Raw genomic sequence first — 25,836 nt, 5'->3', positions numbered from 1 at the left:
ACGACTTCTCTGAAATTAGTTGTCCGGGTCTGGATCCCGCGTATGAAAAAAAGTTGATTAATAGCAAGCTGAAAATTTGTTAATAGCTTAAGGGTGTTTAGTCAGACAACCTTTGATATATGGGAACACTGGAACAGAGGAAGTTTTAATTGTGGAACAGTTTAAAAATTTGGAACGGTCAGACCACGAAAACGTCACATATATTTTGTCCGACAGAATTTCCAATTGATTTGTTACCCTTTCATTAAACTCTCATGCAAAAATCAGGCTGCTATTTATCACCAAACGGGCATGATAATGAGTGGAAACCGTAGAACATGTCAAATGACAGGAATTATGACAGGTGATAAATAGCAGTCTCATTTTTGCATGAGAGTTTAATGAAAGGTTAACAAATCAATTGGAAGTTCTGTCGGACAAAATACATGTGACGTTTTCGTGGTCTGACCGTTCCAAATTTTTAACCTATTCCACAATTAAAACTTCCCCTGTTCCGGTGTTCCCATATATCAAAGTTTGTCCGACTAGACACCCTTAAGCTCTTAACAAATTTTCAGCTTGCTATTAATCAACTTTTTTTTCATACGCGGGATCCAGACCTATTATGAAAATAGTCGCCTTCTAATCATAACATAACATTCTTGCTTTGCGACACCGCGGCCAATAGTAATATCAAATATCGTATCCAAACTTTTTAAAAATATGTCACCTTGCTGATAAAAAAATATACCTAATAAATTTAATCTTATCGGTATATAGAATAGTAAGACTATTATGTATTGTTTTTGCTAAATGTGCTATGACCTATGCTATGAGATCACTGGGTTACAGAAAATTTGCCGAAACAGCGCGACTATTATTAAAAAGTATGATTACGAGACAAAGGAACAGTGTAAATAAAATACCGAAATTAACGATATACACTTCTCCAAAAAATTTACTCACCACCTTAAAAACAGATCATTGTTAATGTCTTGAATTTCCTAAACCTGTTGTTCGATTTAAGTGATTTTTTAATATATTGTCTTATTTTTATAAATACCGCTATGTAATATTGTTGCTAGACAGGTCAATTATTATTGTCACTGTAGACCGGGTGTACCAACAAAAGTGTGTTTTTTCACAGAGCTAGCATCACTCTGTGTAATATTCTAGCATTTATAAAATACTGAAATTACAACGATAACCTCATATTTTTGCTTATATTGGACATTACATTCGCTTATATTGGGTAATAAAATACACTACTACTACTATTATAGTCCGTTCGCTAAACTCAGACTCAACTGGCTAGTGATTGAAGCTAGTAATTTTGCCAATTTGATAAAATTGCCAAAAAAATTATTACTAAATAGTTAATAATTACTAAATATTTAGTAATTTTGCAAATTTTGTCAAAATTGGCAAAAAACAAAAAAGTTACCTACTAAAATCTTTAGCCATTTGCGTCTGAGTTTAGCGAACCGACTATACTATCGGTTTACAGCGTTCTTCGACGCCTTCCGACTCCTAACCGCCATTCTTCTCTGTTTAACCATAGACCTGGAGGGATTTCTCTTTCCTCTAGTTCTTTTTCAATTACCTCCCTCCAGCTCCGCCTTCCTCTTTTTCTTCTCCCTTGTGGTGTCCATGCAAAAATCTGCTTAGGAATCCTGCCATCTGTCATACTAGTTGTTTTGTTTTTATGTCATCAATTATTGTACGTGTGACTCCCATCATTTCTCGTATTCTCTCATTTGGTATCCGATCTCTTCTTGATTTGCCTGCTGCTCTTCTCCAGAAGTCCATTTCTGTTACTAGTAGCATTTTCTCCGTTCTTTGTTTCAGTGGCCAAACTTCACTGCCATATGTGATTATACTTTTAAGTATGCTATTGTATATGAGCTGTTTGTTCGCTTTAGATATTTTCTGGTCCCACAGAATGCCGTTCATCATGGATATGGCTTTTCTACCCTGTATTAATATAATAAAATATATAAGTTTCTAATAAACTTTAGTTAGAACATAGGCACGGATTACTTAGATCATGAGTTCAAACTCCACCCGGTATTAGTAGTTGTCTAGATCAGTAATTCTCAATATTTTGAGTCATGAACCACAAAATACTTTTTATTATTTTGGTTACCAACTAACTGAAATAGGTATCTAGCTAGGTAATCTAATTAATTATAATAATTGTGGTGCTGATTTTAGCTGTGTTTGCGTTTTGTGTACCACCGCAAATAATGATATGTGCCACCAGTGGTACATGCACCCCAAATTGAGAACCGCTGGTCTAGATATTTATTAATTTGGCTGATCTTTACTATGGCTATGAAATTCTAGCTTAAAATGTACATCTCTGTCACGTTGTTCAAAGATATGTAATAGGCTAATAGGCAACTGCGAGATTTGCAAGACTCTTGCTGCAAGACCAAGACCAAGACCAAGACCGGGAGCGCAATACCAAGACCAAGACCAAGACCAGGTGTACTGGCGCAAGACCAAGACCAAGACTGTCTAAGTCTCGTCTTGGTCTTGCATTTGGGCAACACTACTATAGCTATTCAACGTACTTTACAGAATTGAAATTGGAATATTTTAGCGGTCTCAGGAATGTTACAAAAAAACAATTTTTTGGCTTATAAACAAATAGAACCCCTCAGAAAATATTAGAATAAATTAAATTAAGTTAACGCTGTTGAAAAGGGCACGGCTTCTGTGCCCTTTTTGAGGAAAAAAATTGAATTGCGAGGAGTGGTTCCAGGTATAACCGGTCAAATTTGACCGGTATTTGCGACAGAGTTATAAACAACAGGATTTCAATCTTTGGACGATTACCTTTTTATTCCGGTCCTCTTTGTACATACAAATTTTCATATTTTCAAGACACTCAAAACAAAAAAGATTTATGTCACCAAGTTAGTTAAATATTGATAAATAATTACTTCCCTAAAATTTGAGTTGAAAATTAAAGATTTTGTTTGGAAAACCCGAATTTTTCGAGGAAAATTTCCGCCGAAGGAAATCGGAAAAAAATATCTATGTGTAGAATTAAATTACAGTGAATTTGTATGTGAGTGTTTTTGGTTTGGGCGCGCGACTTTTCCCCAACACGACTCTACCTTATCGGCAGAGTCTACGAGAATTGTACGATAAATTGAAGCTGTAATAACAAAGAAAGAAATATGTATGTCTTTGTACTCACTTTATCACGCTTAACGAATTACGGGATCTGGATTTCAATGCATATTTTTTTTATAATTCTCGTATCAAAGTTACGCGTGAAGTTAGTCGTATTGATGACAGTTGGGGAAACGTCCGCGACCCTTTTGGTTTAACGTTAAAATCTTCTGAGTTACAGAGCAATAATTGAAAAAAAGATTTCGGAGCGCTAACTTGTTTATAAACCAAGTAGCACACTTTCTGAGGACTTTGCATAGCTATATTACTAATATATGAAATCATAAGATTTGATTCCAGCATGTCCAGCAATAAAATAGCTGGTACATAATTTTCCTTGTTTTATACTAATTTTCTCAGATTATTACCTTACATCTTTCGTTGTGTTTGATAATTCACGTTGTGGAAATTCTTAATTATTATATTTCTAATTTAATACTATTCCATCTAATTCCTCCAAAACCAGCAAATTTCCATAAAACCCAGCCATATTAATACCTTTTGCTTTAGTTTTCCTTGCAAGAAACAAACTATGGAGACCTACACAGGTCTCCATAAAACAAACAAAACACATCTCCTAAACTAAACCTAACAACCTAGCCTCGCTTTCGGCCATTCATATTCATTCATGTCCGTCTGCCAATAATTTCGACTCGAAATTATAATAGGTTTGTTCCAACTCGATACAAAACCGTTCTTGAACGGTTACGAGTATGAGCAATAACGAAAAATGTGTTACTGCGCATAATTATTCGTTATTGCACATGCGCTATTAATTTCGATAGTCGCTATTTTGTGACGTCATTTCGTTAGTTCAACTAAAATCCACAAGGCTCGCACAGTCGCATTTCAACGTCGCCATATTGATTGCGACTTGTTTTGAGTCGAAATTTTAATTAAAATCAGGGCCCAGTACTCCTAAGTGGTAAGAATTTAGAGTGTTGCTTTGATTGAAGTCTTCATAGCGCATCAGCATTGCGCTGGAGGACGGTCTGGGATATTAGCAGTGGCGGCTCCTCTTTGAGGCCGCATGGCCGCGCGCCCTCCCAGATATAATGTTGGTTAAAAAATTCTGATACAACCAACTTCAACATTTTCTATTCTAATTTTAATTTGTTGAAATTCACATAAAAACACTGTCTGATATTTTTCCGACGCTCAACCAGCTTGTCATAGCTTTATAGGACGTAGGCGATGGTTGAGACCACGTTGAGAGGGCACGCACGATATTTGGGCGCAAGAGAAGTGCGGCCACGTAACCATAGCAATCGAGGACGGTCGACCAACACTCCCACTCATCTTCAGACGTTGCGTGATGTTGCATTTTGGCCGCACTTCTTTAGCGGCCTCAGTGAGCAAGAAAGCACGCGGCAAGAAGCTTTGCAAGCAGTTATCTCTGACAACAATAAAGCGAAAGCAGTGGAAAAGTTTGCAGTAGTAGTGTTTAAAGTTTCACTTATTCTTATTACGTAAGTACACATATTTTTCATATTATAACACATGGGCTAATTAGAACGAATTTATTTTAGCATCATGAATACTGTTCATAATATATTAAATACGAACTTTTCCAATCTGCCACTTGAAGATAAGTTAAAAATTAAAGAATTGGGCAGGCCGTTGCCAAATTTGAAGTTAACGCAAATTAGTGAACGCAAAGCAGAAAACAGAAGTTTCACCCGCCATTTTTCAAGAGACATTTATACAAGAAATAATTGGATTTGTGGTTGTGACGTTTCGAATTTATTGTACTGTTTCCCGTGTTTATTACTTTACAATGCCGGATCAGGGATGGACCGAAATTGGGCAAGAACAGGGATAAAAGATCTTCGCCACCTTCCTGCAAAAATAAAAAAACATGAATCGTCTCGTGGTCATATTAATTCATGCACAGGGTTCGCATTGCTTGGCAAAGTCAATATTTTAACACAATTGAGTTCTGCATACAGGGAGTCTTTAGTACTACACAATAATAAAGTCAGAAAAAACCGACACATTTTGAAAAGAATTATTAGCTGTGTAAAATTTTGCGGTTCTTTTGAACTAGCACTTAGAGGTCATGACGAAAGCGAGGGATCTGAAAATCGAGGAATATTTAGAGAGTTGATAGATTTTACTGCAGAGTTGGATGCTACACTTAAAGAACATTTACAGAAAGCAACTGTGTTTAAAGGAACCTCCAAGACCATACAAAATGATATTTTGGACTGTATGCTACTAGTTTGTCGGGAAGAAATTTCCCATCAAATTGAAAAGGCCGACTTTTTATCTATCCAATGCGATGAAACCACCGATGTCTCAAATAATTGTCAAATGGTATTGATATTACGGTATTTCTACGAAGATTCCATTTATGAAAATTGTTGGGGCTTTTTAAGGGTTATGGATAAAACAGCAGCTGGGTTAAAAACCTACATTGAAAACGAAATAGATCCGTTAATTTTAAAAACTCCTCAAAAACTAATAGCGCAAACTTATGATGGTGCAAATGTTATGAGCGGTTCTACCAGCGGTGTCCAAATCCAAATTAAACAGAAATATCCCAGTGCACATTTTATACATTGCTATGCCCATCAATTAAACCTAATTTTGCAGAAAGCCGCATCGCAAAACCCTAAAGTGCGAGTGTTTTTTAATAATCTATCAGCTATCCCAGCGTTTTTTTCAAATTCTTCCCATCGATGCGATATTTTAGAAGAAATAGTAAATAAAAGATTACCGAGAGTGGCCGTCACTAGATGGAACTATAATATTCGTACGGTTAATTCTGTATATGAAAATCGTGAGAAACTTATAGAAGTTTTTGAAGAGGTCGAGGACAGATGTGAAAAGAGTGTTACTTCCAATGAGGCTTCTGGCTTGAGGCGAGCGTTAGAAGATCCAGAATTTATGTTTTGGTTAACGATTTTCCATAAAGTCTTGCCGCAAGTCGATATACTTTATAATCAACTCCAATCAAGAAATAAGGACAGTGTTGAATTGAAGAAGGACTTAGAAATTTTTGAGCAAAGTATTACCAACATTCGAAATGATACTGATGAAATTAAAGAAAGTGTTGAATCAAATTTTGAAAGTGCTAAAAGAAGAAGAACTGATGATAATATGCGAAGTGTTATTGCCAAGGAGGTGTGTGATGTAATAACAACACAAATGAAGGAAAGGTTCTCTTATCGGGGCCATTTGCAAGCGGCTGAACTATTCAACAAAGACATGTACTCAAAATATTCGAAAACTTTTCCAGTTAATATTCTAGATGCTGTAACTACTTGTTATCCCGTGTTATGCAAGACCAGATTAAAGACTGAATTAGAAGTAATATATTCGAGGCCAGACTTAAAAGAAATTGTTGGAGCTATGAACATTCTCACGTTTATGTTAGAGAATAATCTTGCCGAAACCTTTGCAGAAACAATAATGGTGTTAAAAATTATTGTGACAACTCCAATGACAACTGCAGAATCGGAACGTTGTTTTTCAACCCTTAAGCGCATAAAAACATTTTTGCGAAACACAATGCTTAATGATCGACTAAATGCCCTAGCTATGATGTCCATAAACCGAAATTTACTTCATGATGGGATCAATGATTTCGAGGAAAAAGTTATGGAAAAATGTATTGCTATGAAAGACCGTACAGCCGATTTTAATTTTAAAAAGTAATTGTAATGTATTAATTATTATGAACGCAATGTCGTAGTGTATTTCTTGAATAGAACTATTAAACTATTATAAATCAAATTTGTTTGTATTTGAAAATTTAAATATGTAGTAGGTACCTAGTTCCTGTAAGTTGTACCTAACTATTTTATTTTGACCAGAGCCGAAAGTCGGTAAGGTTGGTTTTTCCCATAATTTGAGAAATTTGCCGACCAGCCCATCGTAAAAATTATTGCCCCTATTTGAGTATTGCCCTTCATTGCGTTTACCTGCGTAACGCCAATTTAATGTTTTCTACGAACTTGAAACCGTTTGCCGCGTCAAAAGCTTTGCCGTCATATTTGCCCATCTGCGTATATAAACCTACAATAGTTCTGACCAAACATTCTAGGGAAAAAATTGCAAAGACACCGTTCAAATAGTAAATGGAAATCCACTTTGCACCCGATAGAAAAATGAAAACCCGCTGCCCCTGATCAAATTCCTACTAAATCCCTGAGGGCAAATTTTTGTGTGCAATTGTTATTATCTGCGCCCTCCCTGCTCAAATTCCACGAGCCGCCACTGGATATTAGGGCAGGGTGGAGTGGTTTGTGATTTACAGGGATCAATCTCTGCTATTCCAATGAATTGTATACCCGAGTTACATGGTACGAAAGTCCGGACCTGGCAGAATCCCAACCAACACCTGCAGCTTACTCTGCAGTTTCGACCAGAAGTTTGTTAGATTGTTTCATTATATTTGAATTGTAAAATTATTATTATTCTTGGTCTTGTCGAGTTCAGTCATATTTAAAATTGTAGTTTAGAAATAAAAATATTTTTTAAAAACCGATTTCATTTTTCGAAATCCAAAATTGGCGCAGTCAGTAGGATTTGTGCGAGTCGCGAAACTGTGAATTTCGTATTTATCGGAAAACAGAACTTTTCGGGACTTTGGCGTTTTAACACCTTAAGTGCAAATCCAAACGAACATTCCGTTTTGTGGAAAGCAGCCCCAGTGGAAAGCAGCCCTTCAGTGACAGCAGACCTTCATTTGGGTAGACGAATTTGGAGAAGTAGTTGGCAAAGACTATCGAGGTGAGTGCCAAGTTTCCTTCTTGCCTTCCTTATTTATTTTTCATAAATTCGGAAGATAGTTTTGTTAAGACATTGTTTATGAAACGATATTTTAATTTTTATGATTGATGAAGATTCCTTGGTAGAATCTCTTAAGAATTTAAAAGTAAGCTTTAAAAGTAAAAAGAGTAAAGATAAGAAAAATATTAAAATGGCAACTAGTCAAGCTGAACGTCGTCCTATTAATTGGGAATTATTTAAATCAAAAATTTCAAATATTAGACCTTATGATGGCGATACTAATACCTTAAACAAATTTATTTCTCTTTGCGATAATTTAGTTATTACATATAGAGCATATAATGACCAAGAATTAAATAATCACATTTTTGAATGTATTCAAAATAAACTTGTAGGAAAGGCTGAGCTTATGGTAGGAAATAGGGTAGAATTAAATGATTGGACACTTTTAAAAGCCGCGCTTATACAATGTTTTTCTGATAAACGTAACTTAGAATGTTTAACACAAGAACTGACTAGAACTAGGCCACAAAGAAATGAAAATTTAATAGAATTTGGAAATAGATTACAATTATTGAGAAGTAGTATAGTACAAAGAATTAGCAATGATACTAATCTTGATGCAAATCAAAAAGTTGTTTTCATACAATTTTGCGAAAATACAGCACTAAATACTTTTATTGCGGGTTGTACCGGCACATTAAGAAATAATATGCATTTAAAAGCACCAGCTTCTTTAGAACACGCCATAGCTTATGTAAATGAATTCGAGAACTTCGAAAAACTCTATTCCGATATTAATGACAATAAATCACACCAAAATAGAAACAATTTCAGAAAGCAGAATTTCCCTAATCCAAACAGGCAATTTTATAATCCTATGAGCAATCAATATTTTCAACCAAACTCTTCTATTCCCCCAAATCCAAACTTTAATACAAATAATAATTATTTTCAAAATCCCCCATGGCCTCGCCAACCTATTAACGTACAGCCTCAACAGTTACCCCCTAAAAATCTCCCAACGAACTCAGAAGTCTTCGGACCTTCCCGAAATACGAATATTTTCAGACCAAATCAAATTCCCCAGCATCGCCTTCCGAAGCCGGAACCCGGAACCGATGAATATGTCTACAAATTCTAGATTCCCGTCAACGTTCAATAGAAGAACAAATAATTTTAGGAGAAACTATTTTCAAAATAATGGGCAAAAGCCAAATATAATAGCTGAAGAATTATATAATAATGATTACGATGGACAGGAATGCGAACAGACGCATAGCGACGTCGACGCAGATATCCATTCCAGTGAGCAAGTAGATTTAGATTATTTTTCTCAGAATTTTCAGGAAGCCGCCTCAGAAAACCAAATAACTTAATCGAATTGAATTTAACCTCTAATAACCCTTTACCTTATATTACTATTTCTAATCCTCCATTAAAATTATTGGTAGATACCGGTAGTACTAAGTCAATCTTAAAACCAAGTATTGCTGAACAATTTTATTCAGATTGTATATTTCATTCCAACGTTTCAATTTCCACGTCTCTCGGTACGAAAAATATCAAATACCAAGCTGCGATACCAGCGTTTCAAGAATTTAACCGCGACAATATCTTAAATTTCATATTATACGACTTCCACGAATTTTTCGACGGCGTGGTCGGTATAAATGACCTATTATCAATGAGGTTTAATATTGACCTTAATAATAAATGTCTTGTTAGCACTAACGCAATAATCCCTATTAAATTTAGAAAACCATCAGACATAAAGTTTGAAATATCTGTTGGCCCTTATGAAAAGATTTTAAAGGAAGTGCCTGTGACCGTACCAAACGGTGAAATATTAATTGATAAGATAATTTTAGGTGATATGTATGTACCAGAAATGCTAACTGTAGCAAATAATGGTTTAGCTTTAGTAGAATTTGTCAATGAAACAAATAAAAATTTATCTATAACTTTATTAAAACCCCTATACGCTTATCCATATAATTCTAATGTTTATCAATGTTATAAATTTGAATTTTCTAATAGACAAAATAAACATAAAATAGATAAAATGCAAATACAAAATCTTGTTAGAACGGATCATATGAACGCAGAAGAAAAATCCGAAATTATCAAATTATGCTCTCAATATAAAGATATATTTTTGAAACCCGGTGACCCACTTACATTTACGTCAAAAGTAAAACATGTTATTAAAACAACCGACGAAGAACCTGTACATGTAAAGTCGTACAGATATCCGTATGTCCACAAGGAAGAAATTAAAAAGCAAATTGACAAAATGTTAGACGACGGGATTATTAGACCCAGCAGCAGTCCTTGGGGATCGCCGCTTTGGATCGTAAAGAAGAAACTCGATTCTTCCAATCAACAAAAATTTCGTTGCGTTATAGATTATAGGAAACTTAACGATAAAACCATTAATGATCGATATCCGATACCCAATATTACCGAAATATTGGACAAATTAGGACGAGCACAATATTTTACTACTCTTGATTTAGCTAGCGGTTTTCCTCAAATCGAGATGAGCCCCTGCTCCATAGAAAAAACAGCATTCAGCGTTAATAATGGACACTACGAATTTTTAAGAATGCCTTTTGGCTTAAAAAACGCACCATCCACCTTCCAAAGGGTAATGGATGAAATATTAAAGGATTTACAAAATAAAATCTGTATGGTATATATGGACGATATAATTATTTTTAGCACAAGTCTCCAAGAGCACATTCAAAATTTAAAATTAGTGTTTGCAAAACTAAAAGATGCACAATTAAAAATACAAATTGATAAATGCGAATTCCTCAGAAAGGAAGTTGAATTTTTAGGGCATATAGTGACCCCAGACGGAGTTAAGCCTAATCCAAAAAAGATTAAAGCTATTAAAAATTTTCCTATCCCTCGTACACAGAAGGAAATAAAATCATTTTTAGGTTTGTTAGGATACTATAGAAAATTTATTAAAAACTTTGCAGCTATAACTAAACCTATGACCATGTGTTTGAAAAAGGATCAGAAAGTTATCCACAATAAAGAATTCTTAGACTGTTTTAATATTTGTAAAAATCTTTTAACTTCAGAACCTATTTTAGCTTATCCTGACTTTAATAAAACTTTTCAATTAATAACAGATGCCTCTAATTTCGCAATAGGCTCTGTTCTAATGCAAGATAACCATCCTATATGTTACGCCTCACGTACTTTGAATTCAGCCGAAATTAATTATTCAACCATAGAAAAAGAGTTATTAGCGATTGTATATGGTTGCAAATATTTTCGACCTTATCTCTTCGGTCGCAGATTCCAAATTTTAACTGATCATAAACCCCTTCAGTGGTTGTTCTCACTTAAAGAGCCAAACTCTCGCTTAGTAAGGTGGAGACTTAAGCTCGAAGAATTTGATTATAATATTCAATATTTAAAAGGAAAAAATAATAAAGTAGCCGACGCACTTTCTAGAATTAAAATAGATTCCGACTTGAATGCTATCGAGACAGAATCGATGGATGTTAATTTAGGCGACATAAATGAAATAATAGATAATGAACTAAGCAACTTAGACGATTTACCGCAACTTTCAGAAGGAGACCTTGACTCCTTACTAAATGATGGATCAACAAATAAAATAAATATTATTTCGGACATACAAGTTCGACCCCCTTTCGAAAATCCAGAAACAGAAGACTCAGATTTAGAAACGTGTCATACTTCTTTAGAAAATCCAATTCTAGGTATACCCATAACCGAAAGAGCTTTAAATACTTATAAAAATCAAATTATAATAATAGGTGGAGAAATAAATAAAATAAAATGCAAAAATGAAAAAATATTTGATAATAATAGATTTTATGTTACTTTACCCCAAAGAAATATTGAAGAAAGTATTTTTAAATTTGTAAAAGAATATATAGACCCCAAAAAGATTTATGCATTGTATTTTAGAGAAAATATTTTACCAGAAACATTTGTAGTAATAGTTCAGAATTATTTTAAAAATTCTGCTTTTAAATTTGTACATTCCACAAAATTTTTAACTGACATAATAAATACGCAGGAACAAAAAGAAAAATTAGAATATTATCATGTACACAAAAAAGGACATCGTGGTATAAACGAAGTAAAAATGTCTTTAGGATCACGTTACTATTGGCCAAAAATGGCAGAAGATATCGAACAATTTATAAATAATTGCGAAACCTGTCTTAAAAATAAATACGATAGAAATCCTCCAATTATAAAATTTAGTTTAACTCCCACTGCATCAAAACCCTTTGAACATATTCATGTAGATGTCTTTAAAATTTCTAATCAATCATATTTAACGATCATAGATTCATTTTCGAGATATGCCCAAGCATACCCTTTACCTAGTGTCAATGGCACCTCTGTAGTGGAAAATTTACTTCTCTTTGTAAGCCACCATGGTTTACCATATAAAATTACCGCCGATTGTGGCACAGAATTCAAAAATAATGACCTTAAAGATTTTTGTAAACTTCACCATATAGAACTACATTTCACAACTTCTAAAAATAGTAATTCCAACTCTCCCGTAGAAAGGTTTCATTCTACATTAATAGAATGCTTTCGCTGTCTTAGAGAGGAAAATAAAGAATTAACCCCTAATCAATTAATAAAACATGCTATTCTAAGTTATAATAATTCAATTCATTCCATCACTAAATTTACCCCATTTGAAATCATAAAAGGACATATTAATAGTCCAGATCCTTTTGACTTGGACGATAACCTTATATTATCTTACTATGTACAAAATCATAAAAAAGCAAGTAAACAGTTATATGAAATAATAAAAACTAGAAACGAAGAAACAAAAGAAAAAATAATTAATAAATTAAATGAAAATCGAAATGACCCTCCAGATTTTTCTAACCAAGACGTTGCATACGTCAAAACAAAATTGCGCGATAAAAAGGCACCCAAATTTAAAAAGACTGAAATTGTTCAAGATTCAGGTCTTATATTACAAACTAATAAAGGAAATTACCATAAAAATATAATCAGAAAACCCAAAATAAAACCAAAAATATCTTTTCAGGAAAATGAAAATCCGGACAACGTGTTTGCTCCTGATATTCCTGGCACTTCAACATAGATGTGAAGGAGAAGGTGTAAAAATTACTCCTATATCGAACCCTTTGTTACCCATATTGTTAGGACCATGTAAAATTATTTACACTAAGCATACTTTTATACACTATCTAGATTTAAGAGAAGTAACTAAACAGATAACTAGTTTAACTAAACATTTTTATAGCCTTAAGAATAGTCTAATAGTAAGTAATGCTTCTAACCCTATATCTTTTCATAACTTAGCTGAACAAATGACAAAAAGAACCGAATTCTTAATAAAAATTCTTGAAAGAAAATTTGAAAATTTAAATCCACATATTCGCTCTAAAAGAGGTTTAATAGATGGAATAGGCAAAATTAATAAATGGGCTTTTGGAACTTTAGATGCCGACGATGGAGAACGATACGATAAAGCAATCAATATTTTACAATTAAATCAGAAAAATGTAATTCATGAACTTAACCTTCAGTCAACATTGTACAAAAAGCTTGTTAATCATTATAATCAGTCTTTATCAACCTTGTGGCAAAATCAACAAAAATTGCAAGACAATATTGAAAAATTTAAATATTCATTAGAAACCAAAATAATTACTTTGGGTAACTACATAACTTATCAAAGTATCCTTTACCAAATTAATCTCGATTGCCAAAATTTAATAACATTTATTGACAATATTGAAAATTCGATCGTTTTCTCTAAATTAAATACTCTTCACAATTCAATAATATCTACCCAAGAAATCTCAGAAATGATGTCATATTTATCACATATATACAAAGAAGAACAAATCGCAAAATTTAACAATGTGCTAACATACTATCTCTTTCTCAGTACCCAAGTAACCTTTTATGAATCCAAGCTTATATTCGCTATCCATGTTCCTATATTCAAATCAGAAAATTACGACTTCTTCCATGTTTACCCCGTAATACAAAATCATCAAACATATATTCCTTTATATCCCTACTTGGCAAAAGGAGAAAAATCACTATCGATAAAAGAAGAATGTCCCATCCTCGAAACCAGATACTACTGTCAACAGGACTACACCCAAATAGATACCTGCACCTATAAATTGATTGATGGACGTAATCCAGAGAAATGCTACGCCACTGAAATAAATCTACAAGAACCCATTATTGAACACGTTATGGATAACCAAATCTTGATAATTCCGTCCAGTACTGTCAAATTCATCTCAAAATGTGTGTCCAATTCGTTTTTGGAAATAAAAGAACCTTCGTTAATAGAAATCCCACCAAAATGTGAAATAGAGGTTGGAACCTTAAAATTTTCAAACAACCCACGTATCCAATCTGGAAAAATCATTATATTACCAAAATTAGAACATTTTTCGACTGAAAAGGTAAATTATCAAGTAACCAATTTAAGCAAAATCGATGTGGAAGGACTATACGAAATTAACAGAATCACCAGAAATCTTTCACCTGTAGAAGAAATTGGCTTTCCAACTACACCCATTATCAGCACTGGTTCAGTCATCCTAACTATATTAATACTAATCGTTACAATTTATGTCATTACTAGATGCCGAAAATATTACAAAAATAAGAAGGTTCCTGACGAAATCCCATTGGAAGAAAGATGTCCCCAAAATTTGGAATCCAAAAATACCTCCGTTATTTTTTCCTCTTAAGGACGGAGGAGTTACATGGTACGAAAGTCCGGACCTGGCAGAATCCCAACCAACACCTGCAGCTTACTCTGCAGTTTCCACCAGAAGTTTGTTAGATTGTTTCATTATATTTGCATTGTAAAATTATTATTATTCTTGGTCTTGTCGAGTTCAGTCATATTTAAAATTGTAGTTTAGAAATAAAAATATTTTTTAAAAACCGATTTCATTTTTCGAAATCCAAAATTCCCGAATGTTATTTTAGCGGTGTGCATGTGCATGTCTCACAGACTGGTTTCATTTGTATTGGTTGCTTGCCTGTGAGAACCAGCTATTAAGAACTATCTACCCTCGATGTTCCTTTTCAAACATTAACCAGGTGTTAAGTTCTATTAAGTTAACTAAGTATTTTAAATTGTAAACTTTATACAGGGTGTTTGGTAAAGAATGGGCCATAGCTTAACCTTAGATTCCTGAGGTTAAAATAGGTCGATTTAAGCTAACTTACCTTAGTACAAAAGTTGACAATAACCGAAATCAAAGTTAAACTTTTATTTTGTTTATTTTTGAATATTTCCTGACAGATTTGATTGGAGAATCAAAAAATTGCACTAAAATAGCAATTACGCCAGTGGCGTAGAATTTGGGAAGGGTCAACCATTCACGTTCCCCCGTCGTACACCTCTGGTAGTAGCCAAAGACATTTCTTTAAGAGGCTACAGTAGCGATCAACAGGAAGCAACAAACGCGTTCCAAGATTGCGGCTCTAATTTTGAATATTTTGTCGAGATATTTGGCACACATATTCGTAATATAATAAAGAATGGCGGTACAGAGCCCAATTTCAGAAATAGGTTAGTACGTGGAAATTACTCTATAACTAAATAAAATATTGAAAAAAGGAGCCTGTACCGCAATTAACAAGAAAAAAAAACTTTCTTCAAATAAACTTTTTTATCCCATGCCTAGATTTTGTGTAATCTTGGAACTACTAAAATTTTTTATTTCTAACAAGAAATCGAACATATTATAACTAAATAATTAATTACGCAACATAGAGAAATTATCACTGTTATTTTGGCAAACCTGCGTCAGATTTTCTCTAATCTGTTCGGTCATCTTTATCGATATCTGTTCAGTGCAGTAGTGTGTTAATTTAAGAATTCGTTTTTGTTATTTCATAGGAAAGTAGTGTTTATTGATAGTTAATTTATTATATATTTGTTGTTGTTGTATAAGTTGTTGGCCTCTTTGAAAGAATAGATTGTTGTTAATTGTAAGTTTTAGTTATATGTAGGTAGGTAAGTATATTTTACGTGAAAATATTTCGAATTCTAATGCAAGTATATAAAGTTTTAGGAGGATTTTTTATTCTAAAAGTATTATCAATAGTTTAACAAAATGGAAAAAGTAAATCAAACGAAAATTAAAGTGAAACCTTCCAAGAAAAAGGCCATTAAAACCGTGCCAAAATTATGCGAAAATCGAAATTTGTTTCGCTTCACAACAAAAAATGATTATTTATTATTGTTTTAATATTAGATATTTCATGCAAATACCTTTCTAAATACCTATCTTAACATAAAATTTTTACCCATTTTGGTGTATTTGTTTAAATATCTATTTATTAATAATAAAATTGTTTTGTATTACTTCACTTTAAACGCGACTATGATATTGTCAAAATATTAATCTTAGATAATGTCAAAGATTACCACTATTGCCAAAGTTTATGACATTATCTCCCGAAGTTATATTTTGTTGCTACCTGTTGATCGCTACTGTTTACTATTAACATAATTTAGTAGGGTGTACAGTACCAGCACCACTTACCAAATTTCGTGTTGTTGTCCCAGGCCTGTCAGGAAATATTCAAAAATAAATAAAATAAAAGTTTAACTTTGACATCCTGTATTTCTGTTATTATCGACTTTTGTACTAAGGTAAGTTGGCTTAAATCGACCTATTTTAAGCTCAGGAATCTAAGGTTAACCTATGGCCCCTTCTTTACCAAACACACTATATATTACTATTAATTTGACACATTTCACAAAATTGTTGTATTTGTCTAATGATATATCTCTCATTATTAATTCCTAGCAGTTCTTCCTCTTCTTATTATGCCGTCTTCTAACGAAGGTTAGCGATCACTTCTTTAAACGCTTCCCTATAACTTCTCACTAACGCTGAAGTTAGTCCAATCTCTGATATTCCCAGCCAAGATTTTCCCGCACTAGTGCGGGAAAGTAAATTTTCCCGCACTAGTGCTGGAAAGTAGAATACCTTGTAATATGGCATTATAATATATTATAATATATGCAATGAACTAACATTTAGATATTATTTACTAATTTATTTCAAATTTATCTTAGTATGTTCATGTTTTAATGAAATTAACGCGATTATTTCATTCATAGGAGATTCTGACCAATAGAAAGCTACAGAAATCTGAATTAAATCGATAATTTTTGATTATTTCATTCATAGCAGGTTCTGACCAATAGAAAGCTACAGAAATCTGAATTAAATCGATAATTTTTGATAATCTCCCGTCGTTAAGTATATTACGTCAGATGCCCTTCGTTGCTACGAAAAAATACATTCAGTGACATTAATGACAATTAATGTTTTAAAAATTATAAAAGTGATGACTTTCAATCGTCAAATATTTATAAAAACTGTGTGTTTAATGGTACTTACATAAATAAATTACAATAAAATTTTGGTTTTGAACAGTTTTATTCATGAAATAATCGCAACAAATTGCACTCGACCTCTGAAATTAATATAGAATTTTTGCTCTCGTGACACTTTGACATAATTTCACTCGCCTTCGGCTCGTGAAATTAAAACTGTCAAAGTGTCACTCGGGAAAAATTCAATAATTTCAGAGCTCTTGTGCAATTACTACTGATAATCTTCCGTCGTTAAGTATATTACGTCAGATGCCCTTCGTTGCTACGAAAAAATACATTCAGTGACATTAATGACAATTTATGTTTTAAAAATTATAAAAGTGATGACTTTCAATCGTCAAATATTTATAAAAACTGTGTGTTTAATGGTACTTACATAAATAAATTACAATAAAATTTTGGTTTTGAACAGTTTTCCGACCTCTGAAATTAATATAGAATTTCAGAGCTCTTGTGCAATTACTACTGAAATTCTTTGAAATAGAATTATTTTGACATAATATTCATAAGTCAAATCAGTGAACAATCACAATGGTTTTGAATAGGGCTTTTCATTCACAGTCATTTGTTTCGAGCTTCTGTCATGTGTCACATAATATTAATATATCTACGCCATACGTTATTGGTATATAACAATGATACAAACCAAAGACGTATGACGTAGATATATCTACGCCATACGTTATTGGTATATAACAATGATACAAACCAAAGACGTATGACGTAGATATATTAATATTATGTGACACATGACAAAAGCTCGAAACAAATGACAATAGATGAAAAGCCCTATATCGTCGTCATTGAAACCATTATCGTCGTCATAGTAACCAATTTTATTGAAAGTTTGATTTTGACAACCTTGTCAAACAACGTATGAATTTGTGTGTTTTCGCTGCAATTTTTAAAAAATTACATGGATTCATCGGACGAAGAGATCCCGGAAGCTGTCTTGATAGCCGCCGCGGAAGCAAATTTAAATTTGTTGCCTGCCAAATCCAAAGAGAGGTATCAAAAACAATTTGTCCATTTTGTGAACTGGTGCGAATCCATGAAATTTTTGGCATACTTTTTAGAATTGAGCAAAGTGCTTAAATCAAACACACCTTGGTCACGCGATTCCATGATTAAAAGTTTAATGAAAATAAAGCACAATATTGATATAAGTAAGTTTTATAAACTAACAGCTTTTTTGAAAAAACAAAATATTGGTTTTCGAACACAAAAAGCAAAAATTTTTAGTAAAGAAGATAATATAGCCAAATTTATGTTAGACGCACCAAACGAGATAATAATATATAAATATCTTATGATAAAAGTAGTTACCATTTTTGGTTTATCTGGGGCTTGTCGTAGAGCCAAACTTACGAAAATCACTCTCGACGATATTGAAGACAAAGGGAATCTAATAATCGTCAAAATTACGGACTCGAAAAACAACTCTGCGAGATCATATTTGTTGTCTCAGAAGAAATAAACAATTGAATGTTTTTGAAGCTATACAGAGAATACGTTAGTTTACGACCTTCAACCACAAATCATCGGCGTTTGTTTATAAAATACCAGAAAGGAAAATGTACAGTGCAATGTGTAGGAATTAATACATTTGCAAAAATCCCCTCCGAAATTGCAGCCTTTTTGCATCTACCCAATCCTGAACGTTACACAGGACACAGCGACAGACGCTCATCAGCAACCTTCCTAGCCGATTATGGAAAAACAATTACAAATATAAAACGTCTAGGAGGTTGGAAAACAACTTCTGTAGCTGAAGGTTATCTAGAAGACTCTGAAAAGCAAAAAAGATGTGTGTAACAAAATTTTAAGTATCGATTGTTTAGAACCATCTACATCTACGTCGAGTGATCACAGCGAGCATAGGTCGAGGGAGAATACACAGTGCCAATTCAAGGGTCAGCTTGCATCCGTTATAAATTTGCAGACTGCTACGAATTGCTCATTTATCTTTAATATTACGAAGCAATAAATAGACGTTCTTCTTTTTCCACTAAATATTTTGTTGTATTTACTAGTAAATAAAAATTGATATAACTCTATTTGTTGTGACTTTTTTCCAAACATACGGCCGTAGAAAAAATATTGTTCCTGACTCATGCGAAAAGTGTCTTTCCCGCACTCGACTGCTTGCCCGAACTCCGCTATCGCGTCGTTCGGGTCAACGGCAGTCGCGTGCGGGAAAGTATTACTTTCCGCACTAGTTAGGAAAATAACTATTTCATGTTCATGAGTGTTTTCCTCGCTTGATAGATTCTTAATACGATTTCTTTCTTTGGGTTACACTGGCTATTGATATTTGCTCCCAAATATTTTATGAAAACCTGCTCTATTATTTTTTGTCCCTTGGCATACAAATGTACGTTTATTGGTGTCTTTGAGAATATTAAAATTTTAGTTTTGGAAACGTTTGAGTGTAAACCAAACATTTCGTTATGACGAACTACCGCATTTATTATATTTTGTAGTTCTTGTGAGTTACTTGCTATTAGGACGGTATTATCGGCGTAACTGATGTTGTCTATGTTGGTTCCGTTGATCTTGATTCCACCCTGGACCTCGTCTAATGCTTCTCTGAATATATATATATATATATATATATATATATATATATATATATATATATATATATATATATATATATCAAATGAAATAGAGAATGTGGAGAAATCCCCTTACGAATAATTCACACATCCACCATTTTGGGTTGGGAAAATTTTTTGAATAGAATTAAAAATCCAAACACTAGTTCTTAGAAATGTGTTTCGCCCTCTTCAACCTCTCTGGGCTCATCGGTAAGGATGAGAGGTTGAATATCCTTAGACACATTCCACTCAAAAAACAACATTCGAGACCAAGACATAGCAGAAGCGTAGATCTACGCCAAATCTGAAAATGACAGTCTCAAGTTTTAATTCCCTAATTACTTGAAGTAAAACATATGTTTAAAACAAAAGATGAGAAGTTATTGGTTTAACGACCACTCGTACGATATCAATCAAATGAAATAGAGAATGTGGAGAAATCCCCTTACGAATAATTCACACATCCACCATTTTGGGTTGGGAAAATTTTTTGAATAGAATTAAAAATCCAAACACTAGTTCTTAGAGTGGAATGTGTTTGAGTGGAATGTGTCTAAGGATATTCAACCTCTCATCCTTACCGATGAGCCCAGAGAGGTTGAAGAGGGCGAAACACATTTCTAAGAACTAGTGTTTGGATTTTTAATTCTATTCAAAAAATTTTCCCAACCCAAAATGGTGGATGTGTGAATTATTCGTAAGGGGATTTCTCCACATTCTCTATTTCATTTGATTGATATCGTACGAGTGGTCGTTAAACCAATAACTTCTCATCTTTTGTTTTAAACATATGTTTTACTTCAAGTAATTAGGGAATTAAAACTTGAGACTGTCATTTTCAGATTTGGCGTAGATCTACGCTTCTGCTATGTCTTGGTCTCGAATGTTGTTTTTTGAGTGGAATGTGTCTAAGGATATTCAACTTCTCATCCTTACCGATGAGCCCAGAGAGGTTGAAGAGGGCGAAACACATTTCTAAGAACTAGTGTTTGGATTTTTAATTCTATTCAAAAAATTTCCCCAACCCAAAATGGTGGATGTGTGAATTATTCGTAAGGGGATTTCTCCACATTCTCTATTTCATTTGATTGATATCGTACGAGTGGTCGTTAAACCAATAACTTCTCATCTTTTATATATATATATATATATATATATATATATATATATATATATATATATATATATATATAAAATGAATAATTTTGGGGAATGCAGTCAATGTGTTTTGGGCTGATTAAAAGAGAAACACTTTGAACTTTTGTCGATTATTAACATATTTATTAACAGTCACTACATATTAATAATCATATATATATATATATATATATATATATATATATATATATATATATATAGATTCCGAATACATATTAAATAATAGCGGTGATAAGACGTAACCCTGTCGCACTCCTCGTCGGATTTGTATTTCTAACGATGTTGTGTGCCCTATTTCAATTGTTGCTGTTTGGTGCCAACATAGTTCTGGGATAATTCGCAGGTCTTGTTCGTCAATTTCAGTTGTTCTTAGAATTCCGATCATCTTTTGATGGTGAACGCAGTCAAATGCTTTTCGATAATCAATAAAATATGCATACACATCTACATTCATGTCTTTGCATCGTTGTGTTATCACATTTAGGGCAAGTATATAACGTAATAACATTATAATTTTTGTTTAGATGATGCTGAAAAACGGACTGCAAAGGCTGAAGAGATGTTAACAAATTACAAGTTAAGTGACCCTACTGCAATGTATAACGATGAGCTAAATAAATATAAGTCGAAAATTTTAGAATTAGAAGCAGAGAATAAGGATATTACCAAACTTACTAACGAAATCGATAAATTAAGAAAAGAACTTAAAAAAAGCCAAGATAAAAATAAAACTTGTAGTGAAGAAAACGAGCAACTAAAGCAGCAAGTTAAATATTTAGAAGGTGAAACAATGAAAATAACGAAACCTACTGCAGCTGTACTTGAAACTCCGGGAGATGATGCACTTAAAAATGAATTGAAAAAATTACAGGAACAAGTATTAAAGTTAAAAAATGAGAATTCCGGATTGCAAGGCAAAGCCGCTGAACTTGATCGTGCCTTAAACAAAATAGATCAATTACAAAAGGAAGTTGGAGAGTTAAAACGAGATTCATTGAAAGAAGCAAACGAATTGGGAAAATTGAAAAGAGAACTGGAAAGCGCATTAAAAGCTAAAACAGCTGATGCTAATAAATTAGATTTGTTAGAAAAAGAAAAGACGAAAAATCTTACAACTTTGCAAGGTTTAGAAGACGAATTAGCCAAACTAAAAAAAGAACTAGAAAATTGTTTAAACAATGCTCAAGAATCTTCTTCAATTATATCTAACCAGCAAGAAGAAATTGCTGCACTAAAGAAGAAAATGAATCAACTAGAAGGTGATAAGAATAAGATCAAAAAAGATTTAGACAATGCCGTTGCAGCATTAAAATATGCAAATGAAAAACAGGAGAAGAAAGCAAGTGAAACTGATAAGATTTTACAACAGTATGAACAATTATTAAAGGAAAATCAAAGAGTACTAAAAGAAAATGAAAAACTAATGAAAGATGAAGAATTAAGTAAAAAAGAACGGAGTAAAATTATGGCTGAAGCCGATAAGGAGAAGCTGATAAGAGAAAAACCTACAAAATTAGAAGCTGAGATTTCGAAAAGGGATGAAGAACTCAAGAACTTGGTAGAGAAACTAAAAAAGCAGATAGCATCTCTAGAGGATCAAAATTCCCAACTGAACAAAGAGCTCGAAAAGAATCGAAACGAACTACTAAATTTAGCAGAAACAGAAGAAAAGCAAAAAATGTTAACTGATGAAGTTAAAAAAGTAAATACTGAAAATGTAAGATTAAATACAGAACTTAATAAGGCATTAGATGACCTTCAAAAAACAACAGCTGCTAATCTACAGAACCAAGAGGAAATAAAAAAATTGAAACAGAAGTTAGCTCTACTAGAATCTGAAAACGATCGACTAAAAAAAGAAATTAATAATGTCTTAGATGATTCGAAATCGTCCTCTGCTGAACTTAGCAAATTAAAAGATAGTGAACTGGCTGTGAAGCAACGCCTAGCCCAATTGGAAGCTGAAAATCTGAAATTAAAAAATAACTTAGATACTGTTAATGCTACTAACAAAGGTAATGTGTCAAAAATTGACCAATTAAACTCAAAAATTAGTAAATTGGAAGAAGAAAATAAAAATCTTAAGCAGCGTTTAGAAGCGGCCATGAAAGACCTAGGTTCTCGAGATGAAGCAGCAATCTTTAAACAAAAGGCAGCTCAAACCGAGGACGCTTTGAATAAACTTAAGAAAGAACTGGATGATGCATTGAACGATCATAAGAAATGTCCAAAAGTAATATCCGAATTAGAAAAGGAAAATGCTAAACTCAAAAAGCAAATAGCTGATCTTGAAAAGGAAAATGAAAAACTAAAAGGCCAGTATGAAGGTGCGATGGGAGATTTTAAGAAAACAACGTTAGAATTGGAAAAGTTAAAAGGTGAAGATGCAAAACTGAAGAAACAATTATCACAATTAGAAAATGATAAAAATGATCTAAACAAAGAACTCGTAGTTATGCGCACAGAACTAGGAAAAATGGAATCGTTGTTATCTAAATCAAAAGACGATGTTGTAGCTCTAAAACAAAAAAATGCTACATTAGAAGATGCTAATATAACATTTAAAAACAATCTAGATTTAGCATTAAAAGATAAAGACAAACTACAGAAATCATACAACGATTTAAAGAATGAAAATACCAAATTAAAAGAAAAAATAAAGCAGTTAGAATCTGAAAATGCAAAACTTAAAAAAGATATAGAAAACTTAACTTCAGTTGCTTTAGCAAAGGATATTCATGCGAAAGCTGACCTCATTTCAAAGGAGAGACTGGCTGAGCTAGAAAAAGAAAATAAAAAATTGAAGGGCGAGCTCAACAATGTTTTAGATGAAGCCAAACAAGGTGCTACAGCTAAAGACCATGAAATAAAACTTAAACAACAACTAGCAAAACTGGAAGCCGAACACAATAAACTTAAAAATGAGTTAGAAGCAGCTTTAAAGCAAGCACAAACTGGTAGTGGCCAAGTATCGCAATTGAAAAACGAAAATAATAAACTGGAACAGAAAATTCGCCAGTTAGAGGGAGAAATAGCTAGTTTAAGAAAAGATCTCAATACTGCTTTGGAAGAAGCCAAGAAAGGAGTTACAACCATAAGTGCGGCCCAAGATGCAGATGCAAAGTTGAAGCAAAAACTCGCTAAATTAGAAAAAGAGAACAATAAATTAAATAAAGACCTTCAATCAGCATTAAAAGAAGCTAAATCTGGTAGTGATGCTACAACAAATCTACGAGACGAAAATGCAAAACAGAAACAGTTAGTTCTTCAGTTGCAAGCAGAAATAGCAAAATTAAAGGAAAAAGCTGATGCAGCTGAAGACAAAGCGAAAAAGTCAGCTGTAACTGATGATGTAGCGGACTTAAAGAAGAAATTAAAACTACTTGAACAACAAAATTCTAGCTTAAAAGAAAACTTAGACGGAGCTTATGGTGACGCTAAGAACACAGCTAGTGAAAATTCAAAACTTATTGATGAAAATTCTGAATTAAAAAAACAAATTAAAAACCTCCAAAATAAGTTGGATTCAGCAAATCGGGCTTTAGCAGTATGTGAAGATGAAAAGAAACAACTGAATCTTAATATTGCCAAGATGACAGATAACGAAGTTAAAATAAAAAAACAACTAGTTGAACTAGAAAAGGAAAACATCAATATGAAACAAACTCTTGATACATCTCGAGGAGATAGTAAAGTTGCCAAAAAAGTAGAGGATGAAAATGTTCGTCTTAAAAATGACTTGCTGCAAGCGCAAAAAGAATTGGAGACAGCTCAGGGTAAATTAAAAGATGCACTTAATGAAGTAAAGAAAAAGACCAACGAAATACAAAAACTCAAAGATGATATAGTAGTCCTTAAACAAAAAATAGCTACCTGTGAGAAAGAGATCGCAACTCTTAAAAACGATTTGGATTCTTGTCGTTCTGAAAATTTAGAACTAAAAAAAGATCAAGGTGACAACATTTCTTCGATGAGAAAACAATTCGAGAGCGACATACAAAATATTTTGAAGAAAAACGAAGACAGCATAGATAAACTTGAAAGATCTTATCAAGAGAAGATTCAATCACTGAATAAAAAGCACGACGCAGAAATTCAAATGCTAAAAGAATCTCTTAGAAAAGCACTGGAAGAACTAGATCGAGTAACAGCTGAACGAGATCAGTTTAAATTATTGCTGGAAGATCACCAACGAAAAGGTTTAAGTATTAAGGAAAAAGTTGAGCAGGTCGAAGATATTATTATTAAAGAAAGAAGAAGAAGTCAAGATGAGAGATTAAGAGGTGATTTACTTGCTGAAAAACTTGATGATCAAGAAAAAATATCAAAAGCGTTAGAAGAAAAGGCCGAAATATTTAAACGGAAGTCTGAAGAATTGGAGGAAATCATAAAGAAAGCTCCTATTCTGGAAAAGGAAAAGCAAAGATTAAGAAAAGTTGGTTTACCGGCAATCTCTGAACCTAAGTTAACTGATGATGACTTGCCAAAGGATCCTCAACTTCTTAAGGTAAAAAAAGTAATTTTCTACTTATTAAAGAATCCTATCGAAAAATTCAAACTTATCAATAGAGTCGCTGAAACTACCATCTAATAATTGGTTATAGATTATACAGAGTGGGCCAAAGAAAACGGTCCACCTCGATATTTGGCAGTATTTATTAGATTTTAAGGAAATGAAGAAACAGATCGATTTTTGATCTAAAGGTCGCCTCATATTATAATGCACGTCGCGTT

The 25,836-nt window shown here is 33.0% G+C and overlaps 1 protein-coding gene across 1 annotated transcript in view; it reads left to right on the top strand.

Annotated features, from left to right (window-relative positions):
* Window positions 1–25,836, top strand: part of LOC114333528 (golgin subfamily B member 1-like) — a 137,504-nt gene that overhangs the window by 89,794 nt on the left and 21,874 nt on the right. Inside the window, exon 10 of the mRNA XM_028283411.2 lies at window positions 21,627–25,609. Coding sequence (XP_028139212.2) covers window positions 21,627–25,609 — 3,983 coding nt within the window. The remainder of the gene's footprint in view (window positions 1–21,626; window positions 25,610–25,836) is intronic.

This window comes from Diabrotica virgifera, chromosome 4 (assembly GCF_917563875.1).
Source record: "Diabrotica virgifera virgifera chromosome 4, PGI_DIABVI_V3a".
In the NCBI taxonomy this organism is placed as follows: domain Eukaryota; kingdom Metazoa; phylum Arthropoda; class Insecta; order Coleoptera; family Chrysomelidae; genus Diabrotica; species Diabrotica virgifera.
Note: the sequence above shows the minus strand (reverse complement) of the source record. Positions and strands in the feature narration are given on the sequence as shown.